The 22,674-nt window shown below is 41.4% G+C and overlaps 1 protein-coding gene across 1 annotated transcript in view; it reads left to right on the forward strand.

Moving 5' to 3' along the window:
- The window catches only part of arhgap36 (Rho GTPase activating protein 36), a 50,950-nt gene that overhangs the window by 24,746 nt on the left and 3,530 nt on the right, over nucleotides 1-22,674 (forward strand). The window contains exons 3-10 of the mRNA XM_037682902.1: nucleotides 8,816-9,129; nucleotides 10,947-11,151; nucleotides 11,290-11,345; nucleotides 15,607-15,757; nucleotides 15,882-16,030; nucleotides 17,278-17,448; nucleotides 17,598-17,686; nucleotides 17,800-18,016. Of these exons, the coding sequence (XP_037538830.1) occupies nucleotides 8,816-9,129; nucleotides 10,947-11,151; nucleotides 11,290-11,345; nucleotides 15,607-15,757; nucleotides 15,882-16,030; nucleotides 17,278-17,448; nucleotides 17,598-17,686; nucleotides 17,800-18,016 (1,352 nt within the window). The remainder of the gene's footprint in view (nucleotides 1-8,815; nucleotides 9,130-10,946; nucleotides 11,152-11,289; nucleotides 11,346-15,606; nucleotides 15,758-15,881; nucleotides 16,031-17,277; nucleotides 17,449-17,597; nucleotides 17,687-17,799; nucleotides 18,017-22,674) is intronic.

Below are 22,674 nucleotides of genomic sequence, written 5' to 3' on the forward strand. Positions count from 1 at the left end.
CTCCAGTTTCCTCCCACAGATGAAAAACATGCATGTTAGGCTGATTGGTAACTCTAAATTGTCCCTAGGTGTGAGTGAGAGAGTGAATGGTTGTTTGTCTCTATGTGTCCCTGTGATGGACTTGCGACCCGTCCAGGGTGTACCCTGCCCCTCGCACAGTGATTGCTGGACATGGGCACCAGCGACCCCCGTGACCCAAAATGGAATAAGCGGGTAAAGAAAATGGATGGATGGATGGATGGACGTTAAAAGTTACAAATGTTGTCTTTGGAGCCTGTCTGTTTTCCAACTATATTAGTGTGTGTGAATGGCAGGCATCAACTTCAAGCACTTGTAGAACTGTGTTTATAAAGTTCAGTCCATTTCCTTGTATTAGTTAACTGGCAGATCTGCCACATTGGTGGACGCTTCGACATACCATTGCAGCGGACCAGCCCGCTCTAAGAGGAGTCTACGTATTTATGTCCATGAGTTAGACTGTTAGACTGTATCTGAGGCCACAAGCTAATGCTAGCTGGGAGTTAGCCAACAAGTCAAGAAGCTTATCTGTGTGCGTTGCACCTAATGAGGGCTCACGTGTACAAGTGGGAAGTCAGGTCAATCTGAAACTACACAGGACATGAGTTTGTGAAGCTGAGTCATTGAAAAGAAAACATAAGCTAAACAGTTATATTTGAAAATATGGTAACCACTACATTAGCCTTTTTGCTTTATGAAAACAAAAACACTTTTTTTTTTCAACCCAGACTTTTATTTATTGCTTACAATTCTTTTCTGAAGTACTTTGGAGAAATTGCAACCACTTACTTTAAGTTGCAATATTAAAAAAAAGAAAGAAAGAAAGTTTCAAGTTGCTTGTGATATTCATTCACTTCTTCACTGACCTTTTTTCTTGATAATTGTGTGAGAGTTGCAGGTAACAGAGAATGTCTTCACGCAACTCGAGGTATTTCAAGCCGAGTCAATCCTGTAAGACTTGACAGGGCATCCTGCCAGTGTGTCTTGACTATGTGACCTGCTTCAGACTCCCAATGCAAGGTGTTATGGTTTGTTGTGTTTATTTTGGTTGTTCACATGTTTCATTCATTTCAAACTATCATAACAATAATAAATAATAATGTCATCACAATGTCAGCACTGAATGTTTCCATACAATGGCGAAATTAGTCTCTGCATTTCACCCATCCACCACCAGGTGGTGCAGTGGGCAGCTATTGAGGGCGCCGGGGGGGCATTTTGGGGATGAGGTGTGCTGCCCAGAGACACCACGTGATGTGCAGTGACTGAGGATCGAACCTGGGACTTTCGGGTCCCAAGCCGGCTGCCTTGCCTCTACACCATCTCGGCCCCCATAATGGGTGTCTACATGGTTCTCTAAATCTAAACAGGTGAAGTACAGATGCAACCAGATTTGGATCCTTTGCTTCATATCAGGTCTCTCTTGTAAATGAGTCCTCAAAGCTCAATGGGATTTACCTGTCTTAATAAAGGTTGAATGAAAAAATATACATAATAAAGTTGTACCCAAACAATGTAGTATATCAGGCTGTATAACTGAGGAGTCTCTTGGCACTCTATCCATCAGTTGTACATTGCTGATAAGGACCTCCAGTCCACATCAGCACGGATGTTCCTGAACACCATTTCAGACATTTGGTTTTGCATCCTTTGTAGGCTTTGTCTACCTGCAGCTTACATTAAGCAATTATTTTTTGGACTGTCTCGTGGAAATTTCGCACAGCCTACATCTAGAAGCTCTTTCACAAGATGTCTCAATCCAGTACTGAGGCGTATTCTGGCTGCTTCAGTGTGTCTTTTGAATTGACTGAAGCGGCGATGAAGTGTTGAAGACAGTGTACTTCTGGTGTGCTTCTGTGCCACGGAGCGAGTTAAGAATAGAACTGGCATGTGACAGGTGGAGGTGTGAACTTGAAAGAAGAGGAATGAAAATTATCCATACTGAGGCAGAGTACATGTGTGTGAATGACAGGAAGGCCAGTGGAACAGTGAGGATACAAGGAGCAGAGGTCACAAAGGTTCAAGTACTTGAGATTAACTGTCCAGAAAAACAAAGGTAAAGAGGTGAAGATGAGAGTCCAGGCAGGATGGAGTGGATGGAGAAAAGTTTCAGGAGTGATTTGCAACTAAAATTTGGCAGTATACTTAATAAAGTAGTTGTCTACAAAGAAGATCACTAAAATGAGTTAGTTCATCATGTTTTGTAATTGAAATTAGGCAGATGTTCATCACACATTTAATGCAGAGTGCTCCACATTAACACAGCTGAGTTCTGCTCCTCACCTCCTTTGATTCTGCACTGCCCACTTCATTTCTGAAACCTCACGTCTGTACGGGAAGTGGCCGGCTTCATCTGTGATTCATGAATGGCCTGAAGAAGGAGAAAAAACGACTGGTTATTGCATCTATTTTGCCAATCTTGGGGTGTTGTCTAGTGGGGTAGACCACTGTGAGTGTTTGTGTCTTGATGTCAATGGCTTTTATCTCCTCCTTTGGCCAGGCTATTATGAGCTCCAGGTTTCTCTTGTAAATGAGTCCTCGTGGCTCAATGGGACTAACCTGTTTAAATAAAGGTTGAATTAATGATGAAAAGCAGTGCAAACACATTGATGGCACCCTATTAGCATGGGATTAGTTTTACCAAGGGACCACATGCTATTTGTAATAATTATGGAGAATGTCTGTGTTGTTAATCCCATGCGAATCGGCCATGTCAGTAATTTGTAAAGTAAGAATTCCCCCGCAAATTACCTACTGTATTTTGCTGAACACCGAGGTCCTGTGATAATACGAATCCAATGCATATAGGCATCTCTGTGATTTGGACAGAAATGGGCCAGATCTGATACGTAATGTGGCGATTTTGTTTTTGTTTAAGCAAAATCATTTGGAAAAAATAGAACAAGGCTATTTCAAATGAACGCGCTGCTTGATTCGGCTTTTATGCTGCTACGGTAACAGGAGGTGTGAAGACGCGCGCATGAACAACTGACCCATCTGTCCATCCATTATATTTACCCGCTTCTTCCTTTTCGGGTAGCGGAAGTAGCTAGTGCCCATGTCCAGCCATCACTGTGCGAGAGGCAGGGGACACCTTGGACAGGTCGCAAGTCCATTTCAACCAGTGGGTCAGCGGACACATGGCCACTCACGCACACAGTCGGTGACAGGTGTCCATCTGAGCTTAACGTGGCTTTTTTTTTACCTCTTAATCCAACCGGTCGGACCTGCCTCCTCCTCAACAAGTAGACTAACACAATTTTATATTGTGCATTATTTAGTTTTCTTTGTGCTGATTTGTAAAACCACATCAAAGCCTGAGACCGGCCCGGCCCGCACATTATTATGGACCAGCATGGTTGTGACAACGCAGCATAACATCATTAACATCATAACTGGAAAATGTCCATAAATTTCAGCTAAATCTCAGACTTTGGTTATCCCGTGCAAATGTGCCACATAAAAAGCAGACGTTGGGGAGTAATTTATTTATTACGTGTGATCCCTAGGTAAAACTAATCCTGTGCAAATAAGACTTTGTTTTTGTTATTCATCGGGCTCTTCAAGATCTGCCTTGCTCTCTGTAGGTACTTGGTTGTGACTGATTTTCTTGCGGCCTCATCCTGGTTGCCATTTGCCTGTGGGTTACCACGGTATTAATTGCTGTCCAGAATGTCTGCAATGTTGCCTTCAAGTAGCTTAACCCTGTCTGGTGTGATCATCTTGCCTCTCTTGAATACCATTGGTCCACATTATCCATGCTACTCAGAGCAAATTCTGTTTGGAAAATCAGGGAGAAACGCTAACAGCTTCTCAGTACAGGTCCAATTCAGAGAAAAACATCTCTACCTTTTAAAATAACTAAATCCTCAGAAGAAGGGGGTAATGTTTTACGTCGTTACCTTGTCGCTCCATGTCAGTGTTTGTGCTGTAACACGTAACAGCATGTACCAATGGCTCAGTTTAGGTTTAGGTTTATTGTCATACGCAGATCAACACAAGGTCAACAATGCAATGAAAAGAACCATCTCGACTCGCCAAAAAAAAGAAAGAAAGAAATATCAAAGCATGCAATAAAAAATAAATAAATAAATCAAGGCACCAAAAGAGAAAAAGCAATACATCTACAGCAGTGTGGTCCTATTAGCAGAGTGGTTCTGTTAGCAGTGAGGTTATTTTAGCAGCATGGTACTATTAGGTACTGTAAGTGTTTGGTGATCTAATAAGAAAGCAACAATTTTAAACAACAAAAACAAATATTTACCAAAGCAAATGCAAAATGCCTTTTCAAGGGCGATTAAAGGGTATATTTCAGCACCAGTTTATACAGAGGAATAACTGTTGGATATAGAGACAAAATAACTTTTTGGAAAACTTAACTACCGGGTAATCAGCAGAGTATTTTACAAGACACATAGTCTTGTAGTCTTAGCCATGAAAACCTCTCCCTATATTAAGAAGTGTGAGGTCTAAAATCTGTCTGCTCTAACAGGATTATCCCTCTCTTGGCTGCTCTCCTTGTCCATTCCTTCTATTTATATATATATCAATTGTCAACTTGAACCACTAATCTTTGTGTGACCAGAAGTTCAACAGTTTATCATATTTAAAAATACATCAATCTGTAGGATAAGGTAAGCTCCACATGTGCAGAGGTTCAAGTTTATGACTGTCAGAACCTAAGTGTCTGACAGTGTTTTGACGTCTTGTCACTTTTGATAAACTAAAGGGAGCATGGTTCACTCATTCTTTGTTGTCTTCGTTTTTCTCTGTCTCATCATATCTGTTTAATCTAAGTTAAAGCATATGTTTTGGTTTTTAAAATCCAGCAGTAAAATACAGTTTCCAAGAAAAATAAAGTTAACAAGAACCAGTTGTAAACTGTACGAGATGTTTAATTAAAGGATGCCATGTCACACTCCACCTCCTGAATCCATCAGCTGAGGAGTTTCATCCATCCATCCATCCATCCATCCATCCATCCATCCATCCATCCATCCATCCATCCATCCATTATATTTACCCGCTTCTTCCTTTGTGGGTTGCTGGGGTCACTGGTGCCTATGTCCAGCAATCACTGTGCGAGAGGTGGGGCACATCCTGGACATGTTTCCAGTCCATCACAGGGACATAGAGACAAATGAGACAAACAACCATTCACTCTCTCACTCACATCTAGGGACAATTTAGAGTTACCAATCAGTCCAACATGCATGTTTTTGGTCTGTGGGAGGAAACTGGAGTACCTGGAGAAAACCCACACATGCACGGAGAGAACATGCAAACTCCACCCAGAAAGGTCTCCTGGCTGGGATTTGAACCAGCAACCTTCTCGCTGAGAGGCAACAGCTCTACCAACTGTGCCATCATGCTGCCCTGAGGAGTCTCGTACCACTTTTCAAAGATGTCACCACAACCTCAGGTGGCCTTGGATGAAACGCTGATCATCAGTGGGCTCTTCAGTCTCAACCTGCCTCGTCTTTGTGGTTCTGTTGAGGTGTGATCGACCTCTCTAGAGTCACTCAGAAAGACGAGAATGACACAGCCTCGATCCAGCAAGGCATCTTAAAGTTTTCCTTCTGGTGATAAGAAAAGCCACATTTGATTTGGCTCATGGGTAGAAGCTACAATGGGGTCAGGTTGATCCAGACTCCCCAGTTTTGGAAAAACTGAAATTGTCCCCATTAAAAAATTATTAAATTTATCAGTTACATCTTTGTATCACCAAGTTTGCTCTGTATTCATCCATGTTCCAGTTCAGGTTCTTTAAATAACATCAATTCATTACCAGAGGGCATGTTACAAAAACAGTATACAATTAAATCAATTGCTGAACAGTTTAATTCTATTCTTATTAACTATTCTAATTAACATCTCAAAAGCTCAAATAATACCTCAACTGTATCCCCAAATCCCAAATGAGTTGAAAAGGAGGTGCCGTGGATGCATTCCCATCTACCTGGAGGCGGTGCTCAAGCGCCTGACCACTGAGATATTGGAGGTGGCAGGAAACGTGGTTCGTGACAGCGGGAGGACCGAGGAGTTTTGCCCGGCATTCAGGTGGTCCTGCTGCACAAGAGGACCGAGAGGTCTGCTGGGTCTGGGTGGAGGGTCCGGCATTGGCAACCAGTTTCTTCAGATCCGCTGTGGGACAGACTGCTACAAGAAATCCTTCCTGCCCACAGCCATCAGCATCTATAACAACTCAAATGAAACCTGGATGAGCTACAACAACAATTTCCCTTTGGGATTAATAAAGTATTTTTGAATTGAATTGAATTGAATTATTGTTAGTCTAAATTACGCCAAATTCAGTTCAATCAGTTACACACATCAAGTTTTCAAGCTAAAGAAGCTGACATAGATCATATTTTCACTCTAATTCAGTCCTCGTCCTGACCACCATCTGATGGATTTAATGACAAATTACGACTTGTGTTTTGTAGAGACGAGTCATAAAAGCAGATGACTTGGTTTTAGGTTTTGGATTTTGGAAACTGTTAAACATTGAAGTAAGTTGTGTATTATTACTAAGTTATTTTATCGTTTTGTCTGAATTCTCTGAAGAAACACCTGAATCAGATTTTGTCGGTTGCATTTTCTGTGATTAAATGCATCGTTTTATGAAAGCTAACAATCAGTCTTCCTCTCTTTGTGTTGGAGAAAGATTTTGAGCTTTGTTTTCATCCCTTTGTAACTGTTTTGTATATTTTTTGTTGTTGTTTTTTTTACTCGATTTTTGATTCATTAATAGAAGTGCCACGTCTCTTTCTGATACTATTCCAACCATGACTGATCCAGAATAAACCTTTCATTAATGTAAGGAGCATTTCAGTGTTGAGTCATTAAAGTCCTTTGTTTAGACAATGTATCATTGAGTAAAACAATTTGTCAAAGATTCAAATTGTTGACTGAGTTACAAAAAAGTATTTGTTCCTAAATAGCAAAAGCAAAATCTAATTCATTTGAAGAAAAAAAAGACTACTGAAAACATTGCTTTCCCCTGGTTCAAATAGTCCATAAATTTGTGCGTCACATTTTAAAACTTTGTTTTCCAACCCACTCTGACTTTAGTTGTAAAGTCCTTTAAATAGTTGTGGAGAACCAAAGTACCGTACACAGCAGACAAAAGTAAAAGTCTTAAAATTTGGTTAAAACAATTAGATCAGAGAAAATCACAGCATATAAAACACCAGTAAAACACTGAATAAGAAAAAAAAGGGGGTTTTAAGAAGAGACGAAAACAGACAGTGAAGAGGTCGGTCTAATATGAAAAACCACATTTTAGGGGCTGCTGCAGCAAAAACAAGACACCCGCCCCCGAATTAGTTTTGTGGACCCTCAGAAGCAGCTAGTCAGCTGATCTGACAGAGCGAGTGGGTGTGTACTGAACATTGGTGTCAGAAGCATTTGTTATGTGGGGGGGTTACACTGGTGGAGGTGTCTGGGGCTCCTCCCCCAGAAAATTTTGAACAAAGTAGATGCCATTTCCTGCATTTCTGGTGTATTCCAATAGGTTGTTAAACATCTATGTTTACCTACATATGTAAACACTTGATTCAGTAACTATTGTAGAGAGCATGGCACAATGCCCCCCCCCCAACAACTGCCGACACTAGCGTAGCGCTAAGCTAGCGGCATACAATACAGGCACACTAGCTAAGATGCTACAGACATAGCGCTCCGCTTCTCTCACACATCCTAACCCCCCACCCCGATCAACAACTGCCCGTACTAACATGGTGCTACGCTAGTACAACACAGAGGTGTCTCCCCCTCCTCCCCCTGCCCCGGAAAAGTGACTAGAGGAAACACTGCATGCGGTGTGGTGCCAAATTGTCGGTAGCCAGGAAAACCCGGAGTGGACTTTTAGTGGAATCAAGTGGAATGGATTAGTTCATGAAAAAATAGAAACATCGCTGGGTGAACTAATATTTCACGGTAAATGTGGGGGAGTCCAAACAAATATATTTTAAATGTGAGGGGGACATGTCCCCTTCAAATGTAATTGCTGCAACACCTACTGAGCGTAAGGGTGTAGCAGCTTGAAAATGCTGGGTGGGTCAAGGCCATTTAAGGATTTAAAAGAAAGAAAAACATGTTTTTAAAGGATCCTAAAATGTACCGCTGGCCAGCGCAACAAAGATAAAACGGGGAATGTGCTCGCGTTGACGTGTGCCAGTTAAAAGTTGCACAGCAGCATTATCCACCCTCTGCAGTCGTGCAACGGAGGACCCACTAACCCTCAGATTGTGTGCTGCAGTAATCCAGCCAGGTGTTGACAAAGCCATGGATCACTGTCTCAAAATGCCTTTCTGAAAGAGTGGTTTACTTTGGACAGTTGCCTCAAATGTTAAACCTCCTATTACCGGTAACCACTGCCCTGATCTGATGGTTTAGTTTGAGCTCAGGAACCAGTTTGACCCCAAATTCCTCATAGTAGATTTGCTTTACTGGGCCAATAATCAGAAATTTAGAGAAGAGAACCCAGTAGTGTCTTCAAAAACCATCACTTCAGATTTTGTCTACTTTTTTTTTTTTTTTGGCACAAATTGTTGGATTTATGATCTTTGTCTGAGGATTAAGGTGAAATAATCTTCCTGTTGGAAGTTTTAAACCTAAATTATTTCCATCTATTTCTTCCACATCCTCCTTTTTTGCAAACCTAAACACAAAACCACTTCTGTTTACCTTAGAAAATAAAATTTTTATTATGTTCCGAATGCCTTGTGTAACGTTTTACGAAGACAACACTCTTTAAAAAGAAGTTTAATGACACAGTTTGTCTTCTTTACAGAGTCTGCTCCCAAGGCGTTCGGCATTCCGCTCTCCCAAGTCATCGCCAACGATCAGGCCTACAAGCGACGGCAGGATGCCCTGAAGGAGAGTAGACGTGACTGTCTCGACCTGGAGGCCAGCATCCTGCGCTTCAGGGCAGAGAAGCGGCAGTTCTTTAACGAGAACAAACCTCTAGTCTGCTCCTCGGTGATTATGGGAGGAGGCCTAAGCTCGCCTCCGTCAAACTCGGTGGCACCGGCGCCGGTTTTGGACTCTCAGAGCAAACAGTTGTCGCCCACCTTTCTGGATAACAGCAGCAGGGGACAGAGGAGGGTGAGACGGCTTATTACATCAATACATACATTTGATATGTTCTCTTTGAAATGAGATTTGAATGGTTGTAAAAGAAGTCTGTTCTTTAGTTTTTCCTCTTTCAGCTTTAGTGTCATACAAATATAAAAAAAGAGCTCAATGTAAAATGGTGAGTGGTTCCAGTGGGTGGGCAGCGACCTAGCGCCCCCTACAGACGACCCGCCCCTGCTTTATTTTCTGACTTTAAGCTGTAAACATTTAAACAATCAAACTTTCTATTTGTTTCCACAGCTGTGGGTTTAAAGCGTGTGTGGAAGTCCTCCATAACACCCTGTAATTGTCTTTTTGCTAATCAGGAATCAGTAATTTTGTTACGCACATAATGAGCATCATTAGAGCTGCAGAGGATGCTAATAAAACACGAACCAGCAATCAAGTGTCCAGGAGATAAATGCTGCCAACACAGCTCCTGTCCAGGAACATTTGAAAACAAACGCTGTGAAATCACACTAATAATCATCGTTCTTTGCGAATCGGATCAACAAATTGTTGGTCTACGTTAGGATTTCAACAGACACAGTTGCAGTTAATGCAATAGAAAAGTAAAAACTTAAAACCAAAATGTTCAAATTGAACAAAAATCCTTAATTAAATTAAAGATATATCATTGCTTAAAGGAGTAATAGTCTCCTGCCGCCTAGTTTCAGACTAAAATCACTGTATGATGAGAAATGACAAACCTTAGAAATGACATTGTGTACAATCTTGCAGTATCACAAGATCTCGTGCGATCTCGAAGCCCTCGGAGGAGGAGTTGTGAATTACTATCTGCTACTACCTGATTCATGCGCAATAATCCAGGTAGAAAAACCCAACAATGTTATGTCAGGTCCTCTGGACGGTTTCTTTTTGTTAAAACGTTTTGTCTTTCATCCAAAGGACTTCATCAGTCTGAGGAGCTGCAACAAACTCAGTCTTATAAATAGCCCCTGACTTAACGTTGTTGGATTTTTCTGGATTATTGAGCACGAATCAGGATATTTTGAACCACTTTGGCCATGATTGTCTCAAACAAGTCAGTGGGGGTGACGGTGGCCTCCAGAAACCACCTGAGCACCTTCAAACTGGTTGAAGGTGCTGTTTATAAGACCGAGTTTGTTGTGGCTCCTCGGACTGATGAAGTCTTTTGGATGAAAGACAAAATGTTTCAACAAAAAGAAACTGTCCAGAGGACCTGACTTAACTTTGTTGGATCTCTGCTATTACCAAACTGTTTAATAAATACCATTACTTTTGAGATAAGTACATGTACAGCGTGCAAATCCATCCATGTGACTCATCAACTTAATTCCCCTGTAGTTGCTACAACACTATACATAACCCTTGTTCTTAAAAAATGGGCACCAGCACACTTTTTTAATTCATACAGGTTAGTTCCCATTGACCCTCAAGGACTCATTTACAAGAGAGACCTGTTACATACAGACATACAAAGTATACGGAAAAGAGAACACAAGAGGGTGGCGGAAGTAAAAAAACAAATATATATATATATATATATATCACACCATATCCTGGCCGGGGCACAGTTTGAAAGATGCTAAATAGACCTTGCAACAGAAACAGCAACATACAATGACATCATAATACTGTACATTTATGCATGAGGAGGTCAACAAAGGCAGTGAGTGGTCCATGGACACTGCCAGACACTTCTTCTCCATTTCTCAGGCACTTTCTCACCCTCAAAAATATAATCAAATGTCATGTTAAAATGTGAAACATAACCTATTTAAGTACATGGTGTTGTTTGAATCTTTTCCCACATTGCTCTGCAGGGTGGGCTGTCAGTGGATTGCATCTCCGACCTCGTGGAGAGTCAATCTCGCCTGCTGGAGGCCCTGCAGCTCTCCCACCCTGCTGAGCTAGAGTTGAAGAAATCAGCGTCAGACGGGAGGACTCAGACCAAGCTCAGCCTCAACCCCATCTACAGACAGGTGCCTCGGGTGGTGGAGAGTTGCTGCAGCCACATAGAGAACTACGGTGATACTTCATGTGCTGTTTGGAGTGCACAACTACCACCATCTCCCTTATATGTTTTTAACTCGTAAATGTTCACAAAATGTAAATTGTATGCGTCTGCGTGTACAGATAGGAATGACAGTTCAATCTTGTCTTTAGGGCTCCAGACTGTGGGCATATTTCGAGTCGGGAGCTCGAAGAAGAGAGTGAGACAGGTGAGAACACTTATCTTCCCTAAAAACAAATGGAGAAAACTATTAAGATGTCAAAAAAGATTGTCTTGCAAGTTTTTTAACAGTAGCTTTTCAATATTGTTTGTGATAAAATGTCCAAGGTAGTACATCGTTGTGAGTTGGAAGGAAAACATTGCATAGATTTAAAATAAGAAAAATGTGGTGGGAGTTTAAATTCAGCCCCTGTGAGACAGTAATTTCTAGCACCGCTTTTCTCTGCAACTCTAGCTACAAGTCTTTTGGGATTTGTTGTTTTTCCTCTTCCAGAAACTATTAAATAAATATTCACCCTTTCTTCTTTGCAAAACTGCTCAAGGTCAGACAGTCTAGATCGAAACAGTTTTTAAATTTAAGCAGCGATTTTCAGCAAATCTTGCCACAGACTCTCAGTTGTATTCTGGTTTTGAATTGGGCTGGTCCATTCTGACATGTGATTCTGCTTTGAGTTCAACCACACCCGCAGCTCTGGCTGGATGTTCCCATCCATTTTCCCATGAACTCTGACCAGCTTCCCTGTCCCTGCTGAAGAACAGCCTCCCCACAGCATGATGCTGCCACCACCATCCAAAAAGTTTACAAACACAAAGCAACTGGAATAATCCGATAAAGTTAAGTCAGGTCCTCTGGATGGTTTCTTTGTGTTGAAACTAAAATAAATAATAAAGTCCAAATAAAGTTCAAATAAAGTGCAGTTGTTTTTGTATTGAACGCTTTTTGAATTCATCATGTCCTGGATGACTGAGAATCTTCATCAGCATTTTGTGTTGAAACGTTTAGTCTTTCATCCAAAGGACTTCATCAGTCTGAGGAGCCACAACAAACAGTCCCAGCACACTCGCATAGTGGGCCAACCAGTTTGATGGTGATAAGATGGTTTCTGGAGTCCGTCTTCTCCCCCGTCGACTCGTATGAGGCAGCCATGGTCAAAGTGGTTAAAACATCAAAGTTCATGCAACAACTGGAATAATATTCTGTAAATGAAGAAGACTGAGAAGCTACACCAGCACGTTGCCATGCACTTTGGGAAGGACACGCTAGGAGGAGTTCAGGAGTGTGAGAAAACGTCAAGGAAACTTGCAGACTACAGGAATCATCTTTGCTTTAGTCTGAGATCTGAGTCTTTTTTTTTTCTTCTTCTTCTTGCTGAGTCACCAGTATGTTGCTTTTTCTCGTGCTAAGGTTTTTTGCAACCTCACACTGTGTCCCGTCAAGGGCACAGTGTGCAATATGATTTTTTTATACCTCTTCTTTCCTCATGTTTTCACTTTTTCCTTATCTAAATGAAAAGGGCAGCGCTTCCCACGAGGCTGCAGCCTCAGGCACCCCCGTCTACCCATATAGTTTTCTTTGAACGGCTGTACTGAAATGTAATTTTATTGTGCTTCTGTGCAATGACAATAAAAATTGATTCTGATTCTGAGATGCAGACAATTAAGACTCAACCCCAGACAGCATCAAACTTAATTTTACTATCAAAGGACACCGAACAGCATAGATGATTCTGACAGCTCAGAACAAGCTAAGTGAGAGAATAAGTCAGGTCCACTTCACTAAAGAGGCTCTCTCACATGGAAATGATCCAAGCTGCCACAAGATGTCCACTCTTTTTTGCCTCACACTGAAAGAATTTTCCAATTTTTTTGAAAAGGTTCAGTCGAACATCAAAAAGGAAAGGAACAACAAAATATGTAAGTTCCTAGAGCGCAGAACTGATTCTTCCTCGTAAATCACCAGACAAGAACGGGAGGATGTCGCCACCAATAGATGTCCAGTTTCTTTGTGTTTGGTGGGTTCAGGGTGATGTTCAGGTTTAGTTTCCTGCCACTTACTGACTTCTTAACAAACTATACTTCTGACTTTCGTTCAACAACGGCTTCCTTATGCCACTTTTCAATAAAGACCAGATTTGTGGAGCGCAACTAAAATTTGTCCTGTTGACTGATTGCTTCCCCTGAGCTGTGGATCTCTGCAGCTCCTCCAGTCACCATGAGCTTGTTGGCTGCTTCTCGGTTCTTTTCTTACCTTGCTCTGCCTGTCAGTTTAGTTCAGGGTTCTGCAACCTGTGGATCTGGAGCCACATGCAACTCTTTGGTCCCTCTGCAGCAGCTCTTTCAAGCTTTGACCAAAACTAACATAAAACTGAATGTTATTGGTTGTTATGCCAACAACTAAAAAGTGCTAATTTTATCAGTTCTCCTGCCATTTATTTTGCAAATATGTGAATAATAGTATTAATACAAGGAGTAAAGCATACTCACTTGAATTTTATGCTTTACATCTTCAAACTAGGATTCTTAATTTTTCCACAATTAAAAAAATCACCTGCTTAGTTAGCTGTTTTTAAATTGTTCAAACATATTTTTCCTCTTCATTACAAGAGTCATTTTTATTTGTCTCAAAATGTAAAAAGTTAATTTTCATTATTCCACCATAATGTTTGCTCTGGTTATGCTTCTTGTTGTTTTTCCTCTTTGGTTTGTTGCATTTTGTTTTTCCCGTTTTTGCGTTTTTTACCCTGTTTTTCGGACTATAAGGCACACGTAAAATCTTTTAATTTTCTCAAAAATCAACATTGAGACTTATAATCTGGTGCACCTTATGTTTTGATTCTGGTTGAGCTTACTGACCAAACTGATTTTATGTGGTTATTGTGAATGAGCTGGGTAAAGTTTGACTTATCTGACTGTTTTGTTTCACTTCATGCGCCTTATATTCCGAAAAATATGGTACTTTCCTGCCATGTCTGATTTTGTACTTTTGATTAAAGTGAATGTTATCTGCCTCTTAAAATGTTAAATTTTTTTTTTTAGATATTTTTAGTTTTTATTATGTCACCCTTACTGGCCAGTAAAGCCCCCTCCAAAAAACTTAAAGTGATCCACGGGCCACCAGTTGATAATTAGAGTTGCAGCAAGTTGTGCGCCTTCGGACACATGTAATTTAGTGAACAAAAGAGAATAAAATTCTCTTCTGATTGTAAAGGTCACTGACCCCTGATGTTTGGTAGGTTTACAGTTGTGCTGTACTTGCCATTTTTGGACAACATGGATTCCTTGGTGGCAGCACGGTGGCGTAACTGGTAGAGCTGCTGCCTCTCAGCGAGCAGGTCCCTGGTTCAAACCCCGGTCCAGGGGCCTTTCTGGATGGAGTTTGCATGTTCTCTCCGTGCATGCGTGGGTTTTCTCCGGGTACTCCGGTTTCCTCCCACAGTCCAAAAACATGCATGTTAGGCTGATTGGTAACTCTAAATTGTCCCTAGGCGTGAGTGAGAGAGTGAATGGTTGTTTGTCTCGTTTGTCTCTATGTGTCCCTGTAATGGACTGGAGACCTGTCCAGGGTGACGCCCGCCTCTTGCACAGTAACTGCTGGATATGGGCACCAGTGACCCCCGTGACCCAAAATGGAATAAACGGGTAAAGATAATGGATGGATGGATGGATGGATTCCTTGGTCTTCATGATGCTCATGACGTCTGATGGCTTCACATGACAGTTTTGAGAGATTAGATTGCACACAGATGGACTTTGTTTACTACTTAGGATTTTAATTTTTAGTTTGAATATAAATATATATATATATATATATATATTTTTTTTTTAATAGTCTAAATATAAATGAACACACATTTCAGATTTTTACTGGAATTGTTTTTTTAAACATCATCATCATCATCAGTATCATTTTCCTTTCACATTGTAATTTGGCAGTACTTTGTATTTTGCTAAATTAAATGTATATATTTTCTCCACATGTGGTTTACTTTTAAAAAGAGGGGTAGGGAATTAAAAATGCTTTAAAGCCCGTGGCAAAAAAATCATATAAATAATAGCTCTGGTATTGCAGCAGCATGAACCTTCATCTTAATCCTGTTGGTCATGTTTCTGTTTGAGGACCATGACCAATGGGAATTTGACGAGTAACCATCATAACATTTCTATTTTAGGGTTTTTGGAAACCTAGATTGAGTTATTTTTTTCATTTAGTTTCCCTCAAACACCAGTGTTTGTAATCACCAGTGACATCTGTCCTCTGACTCACTCTCCAGTGTTTCCCTTCACTTGAAGCTGGAAAATAAAAATAATCTTTGGCTGATGAAATGTGACATCCTGTTATTTAAAGTCAAGTCCTTTGGGTGGAAAGTGGCTCCTGAATAACCCCAACCAGAGCTTACTTTGCTTGTTTTCAATGCCTCTCGTGTTCTTTGTGTCACATTTTGTCGTCTTGGTGTGTGTTCACCTTGTAGCTGCGAGAGGACTTTGACGTGGGGGTGGACGTCCAGCTGGATGACGAGCACAGCGTGCACGACGTGGCGGCGCTGCTTAAGGAGTTCCTGAGGGACATGCCCGATCCGCTGCTGCCCAGGGAACTGTACCCCGCCTTCCTGCACGCCAACTGTACGTACCTGAACTGAACCGTACCTCCTGGAGGTTTTTATTTCTGCCAGTCGTCACCTTGCTGCAATAATTATTGTGACCCCGCATCAAATCCTCAATCAAACCCTCATCCTCGTCTCTTCAGTGCTGAGAGGAGCCGAGCAGCTGCAGTACCTCCAGCACCTCCTCTATCTGCTCCCACCCTGCAACTGTGACACACTGCTGCGCCTCCTCTCCATGCTACAAACCGTGCAGAGCTTCGCCCAGGACAGCATAGGGACCAACGACGAGGAGGTGGGCCCCGTCAGCACTGCTCATATATATTTGACTTCAGAGAGCTAGATAAAAATCAGGGTTCATGCAAGAGTTATTGCTATCAGTCTTTCTTATGACATCCAACAACTAAATGGAGCATGTTTTTTTAGATAACGGACTACACTGTGCAGAACTTTTTATGGGCCTGTCAAAAGCCTTCAACACTGATGATCATGATATCAGAACACAAAGGCTTTTGAATACAGGACCATCAAAACGATCAGGGGATTGGTTTGAAAATTACTTGACTAACAGATAGTCTGTTCAGGTTCAACATCTAACCTCCACCTCACTCAAAATAACAAAAGGTGTGCCTCAAGGATCAGTTTTTGGTCCACTAGTTTTCCATTCATCCATCCATTATCTTTACCCGCTTCCTCTTTTTCGGGTTGCGGGGGCCACTGGTGTCCATATCCAGCAGTCACTGTGCAAGAGGCGGGCGTCACCCTGGACAGGTCTCCAGTCCATTACAGGGACACATAGAGACAAACGAGACGAACAACCATTCACTCTCTCACTCACACCTAGGGACAATGTAGAGTCATCAATCAGTCTAACATGCATGTTTTTGGACTGTGGGAGGAAACTGGAGTACCTGGAGAAAACCCACACATGCATGGAGAGAACATGCAAACTCCACCCAGAAAGGTCCCTGGGCTGGGATTGGGACAACCTGCTTGCTGAGAAGCGGCAGCTACACCAACTGCACCACCGTGCTGCTCTCCGTTAGTTTTAATTATTTATTTTAAATGTTTGGATTATATGTGGGGTGGCACAGTGGCACAGTTGATAGGGCTGCTGCCTCTCAGAAAGGAGGTTGCCAGATCAAATCCCGGCCAGAGACCCCCCTGGGTGGAGCTTGCATTTTCTATTTCAAATGGAACATTTGAATTAGGTGGAATGCTTCTTTAAGAGAACACATTGGGGATTTTTCTTGCTTAAACTCATTTGGGCTAAGCTACTTTGTTTTGCATTTTGTGTATTTCTTTCTTTCTTTTAACATGAGGCAAAAGGTAAAGAAAAAGTCCTATTTTGTTTGGGTGAAAAAAGTTGTCTTGTGATGCATGCTAAAACTCAATTTGGACTTTTTGTTCCCAGTCTAAGAGTTTCAAGGTAAATATTTTGTGTCCTCAACAGAACTGAAATAACCTTGTCGGTGTTTTCTGAACGACACCCACCCATTAACCCACTTCCACTCATCCTGCCTCTTCTTCTTCTTCGGTCAGATTCCTGGTAACAAGATGACGGCCGCTAACCTGGCTGTGATCTTTGGGCCGAACCTGCTCCAGAGGGAATGGGGTGGAGATGTGAGCCCTCACGCAATGGGCATAGAGGACAGCACGGCGAACATCAACGTCACTCTGGTGCTCATCCAGAACTATAGGAGGCTCTTCACGGTACAAGAAACTACACTAATATTTGTCTTTCATTCCCGTCATATTAGTTGTTCTGGAAATTCTAACTTGTATTTTAATATTAGATCTTATTGTGTGAATGCTACGTCAGCATTCAGCCATTTTTGTTAGTTTATTGTATGTTCTTGCAGGTTTCTGCTGAACTTCAGCAGGAGGTCCTGATGAGTCTGATCCAGACGGACCCAGATGTCATCGACTATCTGCTGCGGAGGAAACTCAGGTAAACAATCTCACCAAACATCAACCAAACATCATCAGATCAGCTGTTCAGTTTAACAAAACCCTTGTGACTAATGGTCCTTCACCTGTGTGTGTGTTTTTGCTCCTTCTTAGTGGGAGTCACCTGACTGTGGAGACCAGCAGCGAGTCAGGGGGACGTCGGGACACGGGGGTGTCTCTGGACTCGGTAGGAGCCTCGAGCGGCAGTCTGTCCCCTCTGGAGCCTTCTTCGCTGATTTATCCTCTGGACGGCAGGGGCAGAGAAGGCAGCCTAAACAGTGAAGTCTTCCTCAACGTCCTCAAACTAAACCAGAACAGAAAACGTCAGGAGGCCAGATTTGGTACTCAGGTTTTTCTTTTTTGATTTTAACCCTCAGATTGTTTTGTGGGGATAAGCCATGCATTGTTGTTGGTTCTTTAGGTGTTGTCAAAAACCCTTTTGTTCCTGACCAATTTTAAATAAGTGTTTCTTTCAGCTGCTCTCTTCTAGAGCTGCGATTTCTAGCCCGGGCCAAAATAATGATCTTGATGGGCGGGGCGGTCTCCTGTTTTTGATGCAGTTTTACGAATCAAACAGCACAAAGACAACTAAACTAAACTAAGAATGCACAATATAAAATTGTGTTAATCTACTTGTAGAGGAGGAGGCAGTAAGTTTATATGTTGAGAGGATGAGGAAAGAAAATAGAGTGCAGCAGTTAATCAGACTGTGGAAGAGATCAGCGCTGGCGCATTGCACAACAATTGCGCATGTGGGGTCGGGCTTAATGACGAGCAGGCACGCTTAAACGTCTCCCCTGACATATTGGGCTTTTTAGTCACATTTCTAGAATTGTTTTACCATGCACAGAGAGAACTGGAGGGTGACAAATATCCCATTATCAACCTTGTTTGCCTCTGGTATGAGAAAGTGAAGCAACACTGCCAGTCCTCACAGTGGATCATCAGCTGTGCGCGTCCGCTGACCGGCCAGTTGAAAAAGGTAAAAAAAAAAGTCCAGTTAAGCCTCAGATGGACAACTGGATCATCAGTCGTGCGCTTCCATTGACCGTTAAAAACTATAATAACTATAATATTATAATAACTATAACTATATATATAAAGTTTTAGAATTGCACCACTCGGGGTGGCTGCATGGAGGAGTAGCTCTGTTAAATTCATTATGAATTGTTGCTTATGAAGACTTTAATTCCTCTTTTTCTGGATGTAAATTACTTTTTTTTCTGATGCTTATTTACTCTGGTATCAGATGCTGTGCAGATGAGAGGATTTTTATTGAAATCTTTTTACTTTTTACAACCACGAGCAGCCGATTAACATCTCAAAAGCTCAAATACCTCAACTACAGCCCCAAATGAGTTTGAAAGGAGGCTCCGTGGATGAATTCCCGTCAACCTGATGGCGGTGCTCAAGTACCTGGCCACCAAGATCCTGGAGCTGGTGGGAAACTTGGCTTGTGACAACAGGAAGACCGGGATCGTCCCCCGGCACCTTCAGCTGTCTGTCCGTGGTGACGAGGAGCTCGGCAGACTGCTGGGAGGAGTGACCATCGCTCAGGGAGGAATTCTGCCCGGCATTTGAGCAGTCCTGCTGCCCAGGAGGACCGAGGGGCACGTTGGATCTGACAGCAAGTTGGATCTGGGTGGATGGCTCTTTGGCCAGATTCTTTGGATTTGTTGCAGGAGATCCTTCCTGCCATCACCTATCAACATCTAACAATTCTTGAATGATGATGAGCTACGACAACACTTAATTTCCCTCTGGGAATAATGAAGTATTTTTGAATTTAATTTAATTTAATTAATCAACTGACTCTTGTTAATATACAAGAAATCTTATATTTTCCTTTCTTTGAAATACATATTTTACGACTATCAAAAATACTTTATTAATCCCAGAGGGAAATTATTTGTTGTTGTAACTCATTATCCTCATTTCATTAAGAGATATTATAGATACTGATGGCTGTAGACTGGAAGGATATCTTGTAAAGGTCCATCCCACATTAGCTCCTAAGAAACTGGCCGCAGATGCCATCCGATCTGTCCACCCAGACTCAGCTGGCCTCTCGGTTTCCCCAGGCTGTAGGACCGAATGCCGGGCAGAACTCCTCCCAGCAGTCTGCCGAGCTCCTCATTGCTGCGGATAGCCAACTGTAGGTGCTGAGGGACCATCCTGTCCTTCTGCTGTCATGAGCCATGTTTCCTGCTAATTCCAGGTTGTCAGTGGTCAGGCACTCGAGTACAGCTGGCAGGTAGATGAGAATGCATCTACAGAACATCCTTTTCAACTCATTTGGGATTTGAGGCTGCAGTTGAGATATTATTTGAGCTTTTGAGATGTTAATCAGCTGCTGTTGGTTGTAGAAAACTGCCTCGTTGCCATGGTTACGCATCATAACAAATGTCCAAAATTAAAAAAGTTTCAATAAAAATCCTTCCAGCTGCACACCACCCGATACAATAGGAAACAATCATCCAAAAAATGTGATTTACATCCAGAAAAAGAGGAATTAACATTTCCAAAAGCAAAATCTCAGAAAGAATGTGACAGAGCTGCTCCAACATGCAGCCACCTTGAGCAGCGCAATTCTAGAACTAGGCTTTTACACTTGACAAATCAATTCTAGAACTAGGCTTTACTATCATGTCAAACTGATTTGCTTACAAAAGCAGTAAAAGCTTAATAAAAAAAAAGAAGTTATTTTGTTTTTGTTTTTCAGGTTCGGGCCTCTAATTACAGTTAACTGGTCAGATCGGGTGCGGAAAAAAATTATATGTCTCGGGCCAGATTTTTGAGGCCCAAATGCAACTCTCAGGGGTCCCCACAGTGAGCAAACTCACATGAAAGATTTGGCTCTTTTTTTTATGCCAGATGCCCTTCCTGATGTAATCTGAGCTTGAACCCACAATGTCAGAATTGTAAGACTGTGGCACTAACCACCAAGCTACCACAGCCCCCTCTTAGTATCTTTTGAAAAGTAACCCCTATAACAACAAACTCCTAGTGACTTTACTACCCTGTGGGGTTCCTTAGTGGAAAAATTTAGCCCATTGAAACTCATTAAAAATTAACTTTTTGATCCCATATTTCTCATCTCATGCATCTCCTTTGCAACTGCAGTTTGGTGCAAAAGTCTCTCATCTTGTCCAACAAAATTTAGTTTTGATGTGAATAATAATTTGATGCACTAATAAACATTTGATACAACACAGTAGATCCACTTGCATGCAGGCTGGAAAATTATCAACACCAACCCACTTGTGCTGGCTTGACTCAAAACAGGGTCAAAAATGGCTATTAAATAAATAAAATGTAGACTAGGGGTGTGTGAGAAGAACAGAGATGGCTAATATTTTGGAGATGGAAATAGGCAGACCGAGTAACATTGTTGATGTGTGACGTGAAGGAGAGAGTGGTGTCGAGGATGACACCGAGACTCTTGACCTGAGGCGAGGGGGATAGCAGAGAGTTGCTAAGGGGGACGAGAAGATGTTCTGATTTTGAAATAGAGTTTTTGGTACAGACGAGGATGATTTCTGTTTTGTTACTGTTTAGTTGAAGGAAATTGTTAGAAAACCAGTGATTGAGCTCACAGAGACAGTCGGTGAGGATGGAGGGTTGGTGAGTGGAGTTTGGTTTGGTTGGCGAGTAGAGCTGTGTGTCATCAGCATAACAGTGGAAAAGGACACCAAATTTGCAGAAGATGTGACCTAGAGGAAAGAGGTAAATTATGAAAAGGAGAGGTCCGAGGACAGAGCCTTGGGGCACACCCGCGGAGACAGGCGGGGGAAGAACGAAAGAATTTAAGCTGAATGAATTGAGTGCGGTCAGAAAGATAAGATTTCTGTAGTGGGTATACTGTGCTTAGAAACCAAAGTACACCGGTTAGTAAAACGTAATCGTTAATTTATTTTGATTTTTAAGCATATTGAACATTTCAGAATTTCTCTGATGCTTATATATAATAAAATAATGTATAAGCTTTTTTTAGTGGGTATACTTTGTATACCCACGTATCACATAGACTACACCACTGGATCCAGGTGTTTGAGGAGATGAAACCCAAAACACATCCTGGATCTATTAGAACATCACTGGATCATGTCAGATTTAGAAAACTTCCTCCAGTGTAAAAAACAACCTTGATGCTACCAGGCTCCCAAAACCAGCAGCATAAGTTTATTAGCAATACTTTCTCATGACAGTACCATCCAACCACTATCAGCCTTTTTTATTGTTTAGACTTTTCGAAACAGTATTGTGTTGTTTTTAAGAAATTTTCCAGAAGAAACTGAACGCTCTAACATTGATTGTACTGTAACGTAAACAATTAGATGAAGATTTAAAGCTTAGTCAGTTTCGCTCATGGGACTGTTGTTTATTCATGTGAAGTTTCTTGCATAAAACGTCCACATTTTGTTCTATAAAAGTCAAACTGAGCAACTGAATGGTCTTTCAGATCTTGACTTTAAATCTAAAAATGGAAATTGGAGCTTTCAGAAGTGAAATGGGACTGTGGTTTTCTTTCCAGTTGATTCAAGTTTTTCTATTAAAAACAGATGATGTTGTGCTTGGAAGAGCTGGGATAAAAAATGAAGCAACAGCCCCATCTGGCTTTACCAGGCAGTACGCAGCGTGGTTGTAGAGATGAACATGAACAGATTTAACTTTATTCTTTATTTTAAAAAATATAAAATTAAAATGAAAAAAAATCTGAAGAATCTGTCATTTCTAAAAAAAAAAAAAAAAAAATCCTCATAAACAGGCAAAAAAATAAAAACAAAAAAACTTAAAATGTTTTCAAGGTTGCATTTGAGTATTTCAACAAAAAGGTTTCAATTTTTTTTTATTTTTTTTTTTCCATTTTCTGGAACAAAAAATTCTAAACTATTGTTTTGGGGCTGAGCAGTTTAACTTTAGTAGTCCTGAGAGCAATGTGAATAACCTCCAGTCAAATTATAATTCATATAGACAAGGAGATAGGAA

Source organism: Nematolebias whitei, chromosome 1 (assembly GCF_014905685.2).
Source record: "Nematolebias whitei isolate Nwh7 chromosome 1, NemWhi1, whole genome shotgun sequence".
NCBI lineage: Eukaryota > Metazoa > Chordata > Actinopteri > Cyprinodontiformes > Rivulidae > Nematolebias > Nematolebias whitei.